At 35.4% G+C, this 15,829-nt stretch overlaps 1 protein-coding gene across 2 annotated transcripts in view; it reads left to right on the top strand.

Moving 5' to 3' along the window:
* LOC134527642 (regulator of gene activity) overlaps positions 1–15,829 on the top strand; it is a 56,037-nt gene that overhangs the window by 8,587 nt on the left and 31,621 nt on the right. For both annotated transcript variants that reach the window (XM_063360506.1, XM_063360505.1), the window contains exons 2-3: positions 3,640–3,940; positions 13,770–13,996. In XM_063360506.1, the coding sequence (XP_063216576.1) occupies positions 3,654–3,940; positions 13,770–13,996 (514 nt within the window). In that variant the 5' untranslated portion in view covers positions 3,640–3,653. The remainder of the gene's footprint in view (positions 1–3,639; positions 3,941–13,769; positions 13,997–15,829) is intronic.

The following is a 15,829-nucleotide window of genomic DNA, read 5'->3' as shown; positions in this document are numbered from 1 at the left end:
ATTCCTACATCACGAACGAACTAACAACTCGTGACCACAGGTGAGACGCATAGCCTCCGCCTGAGTGAGCCCCGAGTCACCACTCACTTGCGCTTAAATTCGCGCGCCCTGCCGCGCCTACCATAACAAAAGCTCGTTATTGAAGTCAAATTTACTAAACAACTAACTAGAACATCTGGGAAGACTACCCCCCCTCTACCCCAATGTGCAGGCCACACCGCGCGGCTTGTTACGACAGCGCGCCCCAGTAACTGCGGCCCGTGGCTGCGCCAGCGCGCGGCCAAACAAACAAACAAAATTCTGCAAGCCCGCAGCGCGCCGCGCCGGCCCCGTGCCCCAATTACATGGTCACGCCACTTGCGCTGACGAGTGAACAGAGCAGCCAGCCCAGAGTCCCGTCAGTAAAGTCCCTAAATTTGATTTCAACAACCCTGCAAAATTTCAACCCGCGACAATATCATTTAAAATATATATATATACACACACACACACACACACACACACACACACACACAACTTTTGTTGTGCTATAAATTTGGATTAATATTCTGATTCAAAAAATTGTATCAAATAATTTATGAATCTAACATCCCCATTTGATCAAAATTAGAACCTTTTTTTGTAGAGTTGTAGGGAGCCGGCACATATATATATACTAGAATTGTTAATTTAGTAGTGAAGGATAGTATTTCCCACAACTGCTGGACATGGCACAATTATGCAAGTGCAAAAAATTTAAAGCACGTGTATACACACACGCACACACCAGACATACATTTTGTTTTAAAGCTGTTTTTTTTCTGGGCTTGTTGACTGCAACTGATTATACAGATACTAAACTGTGTATAAACAGATTAGCATTTTAATAAATAATATTTATTTGTTTTGTTGTTTTATCATCAGTATTTTTAATATATTTACTTTAGTGGGTCTTACATGGAGAGGGTACGACTTAGAAAATTCACTTCGGGACGAGACTTAGTGTATTATTAGTATACCTTTAGGGTGTTCCCCTTAAAATAATAAAGCCCACTGGCCAGCCAATTCCGAGAAAAAAGCCTTTGGAAATTTAAGCACAGTTTATACACTGCCCAGTTAAGTTTCACTCTAGTCAATGACGCAGTGACCTGGGTGGTAACATGCTTGCTGCCCAGACACATATTTTGATTCTCGTTGATGGCCATTTTTTCTAACAATTTATTAAACAATTTTTTTTTTAATTATGGATTTTTCTTGATATTTCTTTAGGATGATGATAATGCAAATTTTTAAAATCAAATTTATTTTGGTTATAGTACAGTTTCGCCTCACAGACATTCAACTGCTTAATTTATTTTAATATTTTATGTTAAAATACAATTGAGTGTGTTACACAGAACAATTGCTCCCCAGAACAATGTTTTATATACATATTTTCCAAACCAAATATATTTTATTAATTATACAGCTTGCATCACAAAAATCCACTTCCTTTATTTATTTTAATATTTTATGTTAAAATACAACTGGATACACAATAATGAACTATTACTGTTTATTTTTATAAACAGTTAAAAATCTAATAGTGTTTACAGAATTCTGCTTATTTAATCAAACACAAACGAGAAATAAATTTGTGTGATGACTGTATCAAAATACAGTCATTCATAGTTTCTGCCAATTTTTAATAAAATGATAATATATGCTTGGTATACTTCTAAACTTTTAGAAGAAATAGAAATCTTTGTGAATTTTAATAAGTATGTTATCCAACAGATCTACTTCAACATTGTTCATGTATACAATCATCTTTTAATAGTTGTGTAAGATGCCAAAAAAGTTTTGTTTTCAATGTTTTTATGATAATTGTCATTCAGGTTCTTGTTTGTAAAACATGTGAATAAGTATTAAAATTTTTGACTTTTTAAATTATTATAAGCAGTATTTATAAATATTATATCCATTACATATTGTTTTATTTTTCAAAGATTGAATTATTACTGTATGAACGTAATTTTAAAATCAAAGCATTATCTAAAAATTATTTTTAAAAAAAATGTGACAGCCAGTAAGAATCAAAATCCAAGCGTCTGGGCGGCAAGCAAGTACGCCACTGCGGCGTTGGCCAGAGTGCAACTTATCAAGTATATAAGTAAACTGTGTTTAAATATTCAAAGGCTTTTTTCTCTGAATTAGCTGGCCAATGAGCTTTATTATTTTAAGGGGGAACACCATGAAGTTACTACTAATACCGAGTCTCATCCCGAAGTGAATTTCCAAAGTCGTGCCCGCTTCTTGTGAGCAAAATTTATTGACAGAGAGCTGGGCTGCAGGTTTTTTAAGTTTGGGGACTGCTGGTGTAAGATTGGACATGGTAAGGTCAAGACAAATTCGACTGTGTTGGTTCTCATTGGTCAATTTGTAATTTGGTAGATTTCAATTTGCATGCATTTATTATTCACAGTAAGACATTAACACACCACACAGTTACACATTTGTTGTTTAAAGTTTAAAACCAACATGACACACTTACAATTTTGTATTTGGTAATTTTGTGTGTTTCGTTACAGGCGTAGTCAAGGGGGAGGATATCAGGATGTTGCTCCTCCCGTGGTGGTTTTTGCTTTTGTAGTCACCTTGAAATACTTTTGTTTAATAATTTTTGTTGTTTGTTGTAGATTAAGTATTCAAATTCACTTTTCACACTGCATTTAAAAAATAATTGATTTAAACAAATGAATGACATGTAAATTTTTGGCCAACAAAACAAAAAATTATACTCCAGCAAAATGAAATTCTGGCTAAGCTCCTAAGCTTCGTTAGATGCAAAATATGAAAATAAATTTATGAAATAGTCATAATTTTTTATTCAGGTCACTTGCATTGTGTCTACAAAATCTCACAATTCAAACATAGCATCAGTAACTACTTCTAGGGGTTTACGTTGAAAAATATTTTATATTTGTGAATAATTGGATAGTCAATTTAATATTTCATATCATATTTTTTGATTATTCATTACCATTATATAGTGTAAGTAGGTCTCATTCACAAAATAAAAATAGTGTATAAAAATACCCTTTGTTATGTATATTATAAGTTTGATAAATAAAAAAGAGGGGTGGGGGGGGGGGGTTGTTGTCTGTAAAGTCGGTGACAAATAAATCAAATTTTTTAAATTGCTGCTTTTAAAATGCCCGCCTTAACCTTTTTGATATTACAGAAGATTTATTTGCACGGTGGTTGGCCAGTTCTTGCACGCTCGGCTCAGGTGGAACGTGACAATGAGTCATGCTTTATCGTGCGTGCAGCCGGCGTTCATCGATTTATAAGACGTTATCACGTCAATAATATTCAAACAAAAATGCATTCATTGCCAGTTTTTTTCCTTGCATTTTACACCAATCTATTATGATTCCATAAATATTTCTCGCTCTTTTTTATTTTGCTGTGTTATATATAATTTTTTCGTGGACTCAGTGAAGTGTGGGAAAATTGTTAATGATTTCCTGATGTGATTCTATAAATATTTGATCTTCACGAATAATTGATGTTGCATTAAAAATTAGATTTAATTAAAAAATTCAGGCTTCCCATAAGCCTAGTTTTTGCATCCTCACAGAGAGAGATGAGAGTGATGTGCGGCTTTCTTGTCTGCAGGCTGTCCCCGGGACATGGCCAACCTGAACTTCCAGCAGCCACCCCGCAGCATCACCAGCCAGAGCCTGTCGCGGGGAGGGTTCGGCGGCAGCTCCCTCTCCGGCCATGTCACGCCCACGTCGGGCCTCTTCCCCGGCTCCTCGTCGTCCGCCTCGTCGGCGGCGGGGGCGGGGGGCGGCGGCCTGGCCGGGTCCTTCGCCCCGCAGCAGCTGTCGCCCAGCCGCAACCTGCCCCCCATGGCCGGCCGCTCGCTGTTCGGCCAGCGCGCCTTCCCCGACCGCCGGTCCATCCCAGGCCTGGGGTGAGTCTCAGTGTCGTGGCTAGCAACTTGGAAATGTCATTTATTTTTCTTAGATTTTCGGGGGGATTTTTTTTTAATGATGACGTTACTGAAAAATTAAAGCTATAGCAGATATTAATTTTTATTTGTACCGGTTCCACATACACTTACATTCTCCCACGTTTTCAACTCATATCTTAGTGTTCCAAAGAGTTTTCTCCCATTCCTTTTTGGTTGTAAGTACCTATATCAGCACTTTGACCATATGTATTATGATAAAATAATAATTGTCTGTTGCAGTAGTTTAGTGTAGTATGCCTGAAAATAATGATTTTGAATTTAAATTTTTAATAGTTATCGGTGACAAATTTATATATATATATATATATATATATATATATATATATATATATATATATATATATATATATTTTTTTTTTTCAGTTCTGAACAAGTCAGAGAGTTTTTAATTGCAGTTTTGGTACACCCCGTTTTGAAACATACAGTAGACAGACTGCGTACGCTCCAATGCACTGGCACAAGCAGAACATCTTTTCTAACTTAGATAGCCAGGGGAAGTAAGAGACTATTTTATAAAAATTGAATAAATATAGGAATCACTTTTTACCAACTTTAATTGTGTAATCCATACAAAAATCAGAGGGATGTTCAACATTAAAACAAATAATGATTACTGACAGGTGTAATACGGCTTGGTCTCTCCTATTTATCTCGTTACTAATTTTTAAGGGCTGTGTATTAGGGATGTACCGATATTGAAAAACCAGTTACCGATTACGATTAACGATTCACTAAAAAATTCAAATTCAGCCGATGTTCCAAACTGATTAAGAATACCGATTATATTTGCCCGATTATTACATACATAAATTAAAAAAGAAAGCAAAGAGAACAACATTGTGATTAAAATTGATGTAATGGAGGCATGGACCATAAGTGTACATACATATGTATAGAATGCAGACAAAATCATTTTTATTTACATAAATATTTAAGATTTTGGTAAGCTAACTATGGCATTGCACAAAACATTAATAGCTATAGTTAATAGCTTTTAGATTTTTGTGAAGAAATACAAGCTGATTGACTTTGTGTGTCACCTGAAAAGGATCACATGAACCAGATGGCGTTGCACTCTCAGACACACACATTTCGTCTTTTGTAACATCCTGCATCTTAATTTTTATATAGTGGAATCGCTTAACATGGCTTCACATTTTACTTGTAGTGAAATACATTTTGTTTCCATGTACGCCACCACGCGATATTTTTTAAGAACAATATTAACACATTGCATATGTATCGTCCGGCCCGGATCCTAAAATAAAAAATATTTTCACACAATACTGCGACTAGGCATACCCATGATTATTATGCAACATTAAATAGTGAATGCAATGTATAAAAGCTCTTAACAAATATTTATTTTGGTAAATGCCAACAAATAGAAAACTTAGCAAAATATACTGTAATATTTGATCAAAGAATTTGTCACTCCATTTACGTAATGTATGGACGTGCATTAGTGACTAGAAAACATTAAAACAATCTACAGTCGCCGAGTCGTCTTCGCTAACGCAGACATTACCAATATTCGAAAAATTAATTTCGGTCGCAAACAGAATTATTCCTACAACCTACCACCAACTATCGCAATTGTGAACTTTTATTCCTGGTTAAATATTTGTTGTTAATATACGGTAAAAATAAAAAGTAAAGAAGACTTTCCCGTTATTAAAGCGACTTCAATCATAATAAAAAAATAATAGAAAATGGTTCACGTATACAACGCAAATTCCGGTGAAGTGAGATAAGTTGGCCAAATTGTTTTTGTTCATCACATGACGTGCGTAACCTAAAAGTAAAATGGAGATCTTGTGATGATGCTGTTCAAATAATATTATTGTGTTTTATACTGTTTTATGTGTTGTATTTTATTACAAGCGGCACTCAAAGCAGTTGTTTGATGCATGGAGCTAACAATGGAAATACTAGCCATACATGCTAGAAGAAAATCGTCAATTGAATAAAATAAGAATAATATATTTAATTTATTAGACAAAGTTTCTGAAACTTTCAGCGCGTGTGTAGACATACAGTCTAAACGGTGTTTCATGAACTAAACTTAAAAGAGTTTACTATTTACCGTTAAAAGAATATATTACCATCATTGGCATGTTTTTCTTATAATGCTAAGCGATATCTAAGATAAATATAATGAGAAAATGTTGACAATTATGTCTAAATAATCGGTTGAAATATCGCATATTAAGATTAATTACCAATTCTCTATTATCGGGTGATTACAGTTAATCGGGATTTGAATCGGTACATCCCTAGTGTCTATAGATTTCAATATAATACCTCTTCCCTTGATTTGTTGATTTGTCAAAAATATTTTATTTTATTTTAATATAATGGGTGTAAAAACTGGTACAAAGGGTAATAATTTATTACAAAAACTTGCTTGAATTTACACTTAGTGAATATCTATTGAAAATATTTGTGACAGATCAAAAAAATGCAAGGGAGGTATAGTGTTAAAATTTACATAAATAGCCCCTTAATAAAACGATGATAAAAAAACAGAAAAAGGGGGAGGCTTGTGATATCAAGCCTAAGTGGAAAAATTATCATATATAAAATACAATAGAATAGAATAATTAAATAGGATTCAATGTTAAAAAAAAACTAGTTTACTCAGACATTCGAATGGCTATACAAAACACGGTCTGTTACATAAAGTCCTAGGACAGGGGTCGGCAGACTGCAGCTCACGAGCCACGTTGGAGAATTTTACGGCTCTACTACTCACTGCGCTGCCACAGCACAAGTACAACAAAGCAGAATAAAATCAAACGGCACAATCACAAGGCATGTCCTCAATCTGTGCGCCCGCACCACCCCGCTACCGCACTCTTTGTCTTTTTTTTTTAAATTTAATAATTAATTAATTACAATAATTGAGGTTTTCTTGTTTTATCAGTAGAGCTTTGCTAATGACTACCATTTTTTTTATACATTTATGTTTTTTTTCCTAAGTAGTCTTTATTTTTAAGACTTTTATGTTGAATTTGTAAATAAACTATTTTGATTTTATCTCTTTTTTTTTATCGTATTAAAACTCCACGTAGATACAAAAAAAAATATATGTTGCGGTTCATGAAAAAATTTTAGGATCTGTTTACTTATGATTTGACTCATCTCGCTGGAAAGTCTGCAGACTCCTGTCGTAGGGCACATCTCGTGTGGAGGAGAGGCGGTAATCTGCGATACGCAGACCAGAGCTATTGCGACGGGAGCGGGCCTGGCCTGCAGTGAGGCACCATCCTGCTACTTGCCTGAGTGATTCCAGGAAACCATTGGCAACAGAAATAGGGGTTGAATGGGCCAGGATTTGAACCTGTCTCCATACAGGGGCCTGGGATGATGCCCGCGGGTCTATTATAAATGGGAACACACGGCACAGGCCATAATTATGCCCTTTCTGCGAATGTCATGCAACTAAAAAGTGAACTTTTTTTTCAATTGTCTGGTCCACAATTGTGAACAAACCACTCTCAGACGATTGTTGTTGACCTTAAACTACAGTGTCTGCAGCATTGCTGAAGCAGGTTCGAAAGATATGTTGTAATGTCATTTTTTTTTGGCATTACTTGCTGTCGGTGAGGTCATCAGTAGCCTACATTACTGAACTTAATGAATTCATGCGCATTGAACATGATTTTAAATAATCTGTAAGATAACTATGGTTAATTGTTAAAAAATGGGTTTTATCAGTTCAGAAAGTTTTATTGGCTTAATAATTTTAAGAAAATTAAAGGCAATTAACATTTCAATCCTATAGAGCATCTTATCATGTGGTTGTACTGTTTTGGATTAACTGTTTGTATATGGCCATTTTTTTTAAACTTATGTGTTATTATATCCGTGGTAAATCAATAAAAATTTATTTTCTAAAAAAAATGTACAAGCCTGAGATTTTCAAGGTTTTTTAAAAAAAATTATTTATCATGAATGCTGTACAAAAGTGAGTTGTTTTACTAGATAGGCCTAATATGAATAATTAAAAATTGAGTACTACTAGATTTAACTATTTTCAATTCATGCTAGTAGTAAAATATAAATTGGCTTTTTAAGTTCTCTAAGCACCTATTGAAGTAATTTAACCGTTAATAAACTTGCAACTATAGTTATAATATTTTAAATCACTAACAAAAGTGAAAATATTAAAGTGATACAAATTAAATTTAAAATATTAAAATAACTTAGCATCCTACCACCTTAAGCCACACATGACCGATGATGGGAACAATGGGACAATAATCGGGCAAGGCCTGCAGTGAAATACATCCCAATCCCAGCTCTGCCTGAAGTCATCTCGGTAGACTGTAGAACCAAGATTCAAATGCTGGTTCTCTAAAATGTGAGTTCAGCTCGTTACTACTCTCCACTGTGTTTCGTACATCGACACATGGTTGGGAAGAACACAGTGTTGCTAATCAGAGGGTCCACGGTAGTCAAGTAGTCAGATACTTGCCTCCAACTGAGGCGATCCGGGTTAGATTTAGGGTTTCCGCAGATAGGGTCAAGCTAGGAAACAAGGAAAACTCAAGGAATTGGAAAGGAGTCTTTAAAAACCCGGAAAACACAGGGAAATTGAGAATGTATTCATTTACAAAATTACAAAACTGTAGGCTAACAGTAATTTTTCATATAATTCAAGATCTTTATGTCTTAAAACCGAATGTATTTTAATCATAAATTTAGGTGCCATTAATAATCCGTATTTGATTTTTGCTAACATTAACTAAATGTAAGGTATGCATACATATTATGTACTATTAATATGAAGCAGTCTAATATCTATATTCTTTCACATGATCACAATGAATATTGTATGTTTCACAGTTTGTTCAAAAACATTTACTATTTAATAGTTTCCTTTTTCAGACTAACAGTATTATGTAGTTATGTAGTGTTGATGGAAATGATAATGTTCAAACTGTATATTGTGCAGGACATTTTATAGTCAATTTGGCATTTTATGCATGTTCGTTGAATTTTTTAATTTTTTATTAATAGTAATTTGTATTGTATATCTTATCTTGCGAGATAGACTGATAAGACAGGGGACAGCTGTTTTATGGGAATGGAAAAACAGGAAAAGTCAGGGAAATTGGCTGAAGTAAGACTGTGGGAACCCTGAGATTACTGGCCGGGTTGAACTTCAGTTTTTCGCAAGTGGTGAATGTGGCGTGATGATGTGAGCTTGGTTTTTTTTTATTCCGGGTATTCCCATTGCCCTCCACTCGTTCATTCCGTTGATCCATTTGTCGTAAAATGATTTTTCCAGAAATTAGGACTAGTAAATGAAAATTGAGAAACCATTTTTACACTCAATTTTAGGTTCAAAAATATTTGTATCAAATGTTCGGACAAACAAAGTTGTGAAACATAACTGCAGAATAATTTATTTCAGAAGAAATTACTTTAGGGTACTCGTAAACACCAATAGTTGGGCAGGGTCAGGCTAGGTTAGCTTAGTTTTACTTGCAACTTTAGATGTCATTCCCTAAAGGTGTTTGTTTTATCATCGTTAGTCCTAAAGTCATTAGTTCTTACTTTGTTCACTCTAAAGTCATCATCATCATCATCATCTGCTTCCAGCCTGTGGCCGGTTCAGCAAAGTAAAATGCCTCCATCTTCCTCTGTCACTCCACCATTCCTCATCCTTCACTCTATTCCATTCTTCTCCTCTTTCCTCCACTTAGTTAACTATCTTCTCTTCTCACCTTCTCCTTTGTCTTTCTTGGGGTCCTCTTTCTGTGTACCTTAACTTCATTATTTTCCTAGGCCGCCTCCCTTTTCCTATTCTCTGGACATGGCCATACCATCTCATTCTTGCTTTTTCCATGATCTCATTCAAGTCTTGTACTCCTGCTCTTGCTCGCAGCATCTCATTCCTGATCCTGTCTCACCTTGTAACTGCCAAAATACTCATCATAAACTTATCTCTATTGCTCTGATCTTTCCAGCATCTCTCTTATCTAGTCCATGTCTGGTTAGAGATACCTGCTACGTGAAAGGAATAGATTATACAGCCAGCGACTCAACACTGAGTGTCGGGTAATGGAAAATAACCTGACTCCCTACAGGATCCGATGGCTTCGGGTGGAGGAGAAACTCATCATGGTAGGAGGGTAGCAGCTTTCACCATTACTGGTGTGAGGGTGAAGGTGAATGACCTCGGCAAGGCTCCCATTCAGACAGTAGCAGGCATGGACAAGGCGTCTTTAATGTCTGCTACACTGCTTGGACCACAGGTTTCACCTGGCGGCCTATAGGTGGCAGCCCCACCAGCCTGGTGTGGGACAGGACAGGCCTAGTAAGCCGGCCACTGAAAATTAAAATCTACTTGAGTAATTAAAGTGAAATTACATAGGGATAAACCCATTCTAAAGTGATTTGTGTAATTTTTATTAATTAAAGTTGCATTTAGTAATCATAATAATCCTAAAGCTATTTATCCTAAAATTATTTCTTTAATTACAGCCCATAACATTTATATATATATATATATTTATTTATTTATTTATAATACTAAAAATTGTAGTTTGAGAACTGACCAAAAGAAAAGATATTGAAGTATAAAAAAAAACTATATAAACTGTGGGTATGTATCTAATGTAATGAGCTAAGTTTAACATTTTATTAAAGATTTCCCCACTTGTGTGTTCTCACAAACAAATAAACACTGAGCTAAATAATCTACCTTTTGATAAATTCATAAGAGATAAAGCCTGAGATACTGCGTTCTTGATCCGAGCAACCCGGTGCCACGCTCGTGTGGAGTGCCTGGTGGGAACATCATCTTCTGTGTTGACCACTTTTCTGACTTGAGAATTTTTTGGTTTACTAAACTTCTATACAATTTGCATATCCTTTAAAAGTCAGAGTTCTTATTTTATCTTCTATACATCTGATAAAACTGTAAAGGATACATGTGTACGGAATATATTTTTAAAACGGCAGATTTTGTAATAAGATATGTTACATTGGCTTTAAAAAAAACTTTTTAAATTTTTTTTTTTGTTTGTCTCTATGTTTATTTGTAACAGCATCATATTATTCATTATACCCTGAAGTAACACGTGTAGGACATTAATGTTGGAACATAAAACAGTATAGACTGCAGTTGGCTGGCTAAACATTAGACTATAGTTACATTTTTACTAAATGATAATGCCCCAAACCCATAAAAGGTCACAGGGGTGCACAAAAGAACGCAAGTGACACGTGTTTTTACGAAAGGCTGCTTCTGTATTTCTGTCAGAATCCTTGGAAGTATTCTGAAGGCAGTCAGAAATGGCTTGAGTCCTTTAAGATGCATTTTCCAAGGAGCATTCAGGCCAAAGGGTCCTTTGAGGAGATATTTGGGAACAACATAAAACTTAAGTAATCCGATGGTCAATGTCTCGTTTTGAGCAAGTGTTTTGACCGGGCCCTCTGTTGCAGGAACTCCATAACGTATGTTCCTTATTTGATTGTCAGCGCTGTGCACTTGCAGTGTTGCTACGGGCCTGGAAACCGTGTATAGCATTGAGTCAACAGGTCACGAAAGTCTTGAAAGTCACAATAAGTCCCTAAGCAGTGGCGGTAACTAAAGAAATAGTGACAATTAATTGTCATGTGTTTGAAAGATTTGATTTTAAACAAAACCATTTAAGAATGTTATTTTCTCAAGTGGTTATGAGTAAGCCTTTTTAATTTTTAGTATTGATTAAGTATCTTATTTTATTTCCTGTTTTAGTGTATTCGGAGATATATTTTACCTTGATGAAATCACACCTAATTTTCATTTTATGAGTTAACCAATTTAATAAAAATGTGAAACATGCACCAATTAAATTGAAATTAAGATTGTGCCATCATTTACCTTTCATTTATTTTGGTTATAGCTAAGCTTTAAATAATTAAATAATTACACCTTATTACAACTACATTATTTTAAGATTTTTGAAACAATAGCATCTTTATTTGTAATGCAGATTACAGGTATAATATTTATTTTCAGAAGTATCAGTTTATTCTTAGTAATGCTTAGTATTACTTCAACAAAATTCCAATTTTTTTCTCACAGAGGTGCATATGTGAAAATTCAGAACTACATATGAAATACAAAATACTTTTAATAACTTACATTTATATTAAATTTAAATTTATCATGCTAATACAAATTTAGTGGATCCTTGTGTTTTTTTGGTTCTTTTTTAAATAAATATTCACCCCTGTTACAACTTAAGAGGTGATATTTTGGAGTTTGTTGTATGTTGAATAAGAGAAGGTAGTTTAAGGTATGTTTATTAATCATTGACAATACGTTAAACTAAGTTTAATTTAATTTGAAGATATTAATTTTTAATGTTAAAAACATATTTTCAATTCTTCAGCCCTTAAGAAATAAAATTTCAGCAAGTAGTAATAATGAGTTATTAGATTTTGCATGTTTATAAATAAAACCACATAGACATAACTTATATCTCCCTTGATTATCTCCACAGATTTTTTTTAAATAAAAAAACTGATTGCCTCTGCTCTTTTTGGGGTCGAATATAGAAAAATGAAAAATGGTAAAAAAAAAAAAAAAAACTATTCAATGGAATCATATAATGTACGTTATTCCTGCTCAGTTTCTTACCTCCAGCTTAATTTTCTTGGATATATGACTTATTACTGTTAAAAATAATGTACCCCCTTTCCACTGTCTTTGGGGTTGAATTTTTAAAAATGGTAAATTGATGCCACAAAATTTATTATTTAAGTTTGAAGCCATGGAAAGGTGGGAGGGGGGGTGGTTGCCATATCCCATCAGCCACCAAATTTATACAAAATAATAAAGGAAAAGGAGTACTCGTTCTGATAGGATTAGTGCCAACACTAGCATGTGTAATTGTGTAGATTTAAAATTATGTAGAGTGGAAGTAATCAACATTGTAGGCCTGAAGTGTCGTGAGGCAGAAAACCACCTCAGTCAACCTCACTTCCAGCGCCAAGACGGTACACAATTAAATTAAAGGGACTCTTATGTTAGAGCCATACAGAGAGAATCTGGCTAGTAATTAGTGTTGCCAAAATGGCTGTAATAGACAAAAAGGAAATTCAAAACAAATGTATATTTATTAACAAACTTTTCAAACAAATAACAATTATATATATAAAATGTATAACAAGTTTATAGGAAGCAACAAGCGCTCGCAAATACAACAAATTATTACAAAATTAATTAAGCATGATAAATGACAACCATCAATAATAAATACGTTTATGCGTATTGAAGCTAGTACAAATTAAAGGGGCAGTAGAGACAGTCAAGTAGAATCGAGAGCAAGCGTGCCCAAGTGCCTTATAATCAATGCAAACATTAGATTAAATATACATTAAAAAAAACAACTAGAAACTTTGCCCATTGTAAAACAAATACAAAAAAAACTTACGTGCTGCCTGCCCGGGGTGTGGTGGTACGCCGGTAAAAGATCTATCAGGCTATACCTCGCTATGACGTCGCCCACACACTGTCATAAAGCACGTGACCAATCAAAATTATCAAGAGGCACGGAAGTCCGTCAACCTCACCAAAGCTAAGGCGACTCATAACTGCAATGTATAAAAGCAAACTTTAAAGCGTGGCTACAAACTAAATGAAGTTATGTACTAAACTGTATTTGGCCACAACAAGCACTTCATATCAATTCAAACGTGATAAATGTGTGACACCGACAAGACAATTCAACGTATTTATAGCCTGGTGTGTCTGTGTCTGCGGCAGGAACTCCACCCCGATGGGCGGCATGGGCACGTTCGGCCTGCAGCCGGGCCGGGGGGCGTATGGCTCGCAGTCTGCCGTCAACAGCTTCCACTCTGTGTTCGCGAGCGGGGACGAGGCGGGGGGTGCTCCGCCAGTCATCGACCTGTCTGAGTTCCCGTCGCTGACGAGCAGGGAGCAGGGTGACGCGGTGCCGCAGCCGGGCCCCATGCCGGGCAAGCAGCCATACGGTGCGTTGTTCCCCACGCCGCTTCACCAACGCTTCCCGAGTCCCATGTGAACAAATTCCTGAGTTGTAGAAAATTTTAGGAAATTTCCAAAAATCTCACAAATTCTGGAAAATTCATGAATGGTAAAAAAAATCATAACCCTGAATTAAGTTTTAAAACAGTCACAAAAGGTAGGGATGGTTGGTAAAATCCTGAAAAAGTCACTTACTTAAGAAAAGGTCATCAAGTAACTAGTCCCCAGAAAAGTACCAATTTTTTGAAGAGATCACTAATGTCCTGAAAAGGCCATGATTTGTAGACGTCACTGTCGTCCAAAGAAGCCGTGAATTGCATAAAGGGTCACCAACGTAACAGAAAATTCATGATTTGTAGAAATAATCACAAAAGTCTCTAAAAAGGTAAAAAATTTATGTATTTTTTTAAGACACTAAAATGTGCAGTTTTTGGCACACAAACATCCACACTGTGCTTTCTGCTTATCTTACTTCTCCCTAATGTTATAACCCAGGTGTATACTGGAGTCTCTGAAATTCACCAGAGCTATAAATTGCAGAAAAGGTAACATACCTGTACGTGTCTGCTTTTTAAAGTATCAGTTTAGTGGTTCTTTTCCCGGCTATCTTCAGGTCATAACATAAGCAGTGACGGTGCTGGAAGTCTCGGAACTTTGATTCCTGGCAGTCTTTTGCTAGCTAGCATTTCTTTATGCTTAATTCCAGTTTGCAGTTGCACATTAAATATCAATACTTCTTGGAGACTGTCCTCGAAAATCATGTTGGAATAAATTCTGAAAAGGTTTTAGTTTTTTAAACATTAAGTGCTATTTTCCTGTGAATGGTAGATTTATTTTATAATATTTTAAATTTTATTTTTATGTTTAAAAAAATTACCCTCTGACATCAAACATGTTGTGAGAGAACCATATTAAGAGTACCTAAAAATAAACCCGGTACACCTATCCCTCACTTAGCACGACTAATTTGTTCCTAAAAATGCTCGTGTTATTCGAAATTGCATATTCTGAAGCATTAGTTTCCATAAATAGCAAGGATAATTTATTTAATGTGTTCCAAAATTGTGTAGGAAAATATACTTTACGTAATATAAATGCATTGATAACACTTAACTATAAATATGTCACACCATTTGTCTTTATATTCCTCCCATCGCACTTTGTATAACAAATACGACACCGTGAAACGGGATCTTATACGTGGTTATGTACTTTATCATCAGTCGGCTGGCTGACTAGCCCGCCCGGACATGACCTTCAACTCATGTCGCGTACCTTTCCAAACCGTCATTTACTGACAGTGAAACCGATATTACACTCCGGATAGTAACATTTAAATTTTTTCAAAAATTAAAGTTCTTATTCGCGTATCACCACCTGGTTCACACCAATCCTGTCAGGTCAATGATTATTTTTTTCATTGCAACATTCATTTAACAATCTTTTCCACGTGAATCATCTGTTCATTTCTGTTCCGGTATCTAATGTCAAATATGTATATTCCCGCTAGTACAAGCAACAGCATCAGACTTATATAAACTTTTGGTAAGAGTCCTTATTTCATACGATTGTGCGCACAGTTGACTTGCTTAAAACTAAAGTGCGATCAACAGAAGCGTTGCATTCATGACAATCTGCGTGCCGTAATACTTCTAGTTTTGTCTCAAATACTTGAACACAGTGTATTTTGAGTGATCAAGCACGTACAGTTACCGGCAGCTGAATAGGCAAACGTTACTTTTGTTTGAGTGAATTCCCTGCCACTGGCTAGACTGAGTTCACGGCACGGTTTGTGGCCAGGCGACAATGGTACGGCACGG

This window comes from Bacillus rossius, chromosome 1 (genome assembly GCF_032445375.1).
Source record: "Bacillus rossius redtenbacheri isolate Brsri chromosome 1, Brsri_v3, whole genome shotgun sequence".
Taxonomy (NCBI): domain Eukaryota; kingdom Metazoa; phylum Arthropoda; class Insecta; order Phasmatodea; family Bacillidae; genus Bacillus; species Bacillus rossius.
Note: the sequence above shows the minus strand (reverse complement) of the source record. Positions and strands in the feature narration are given on the sequence as shown.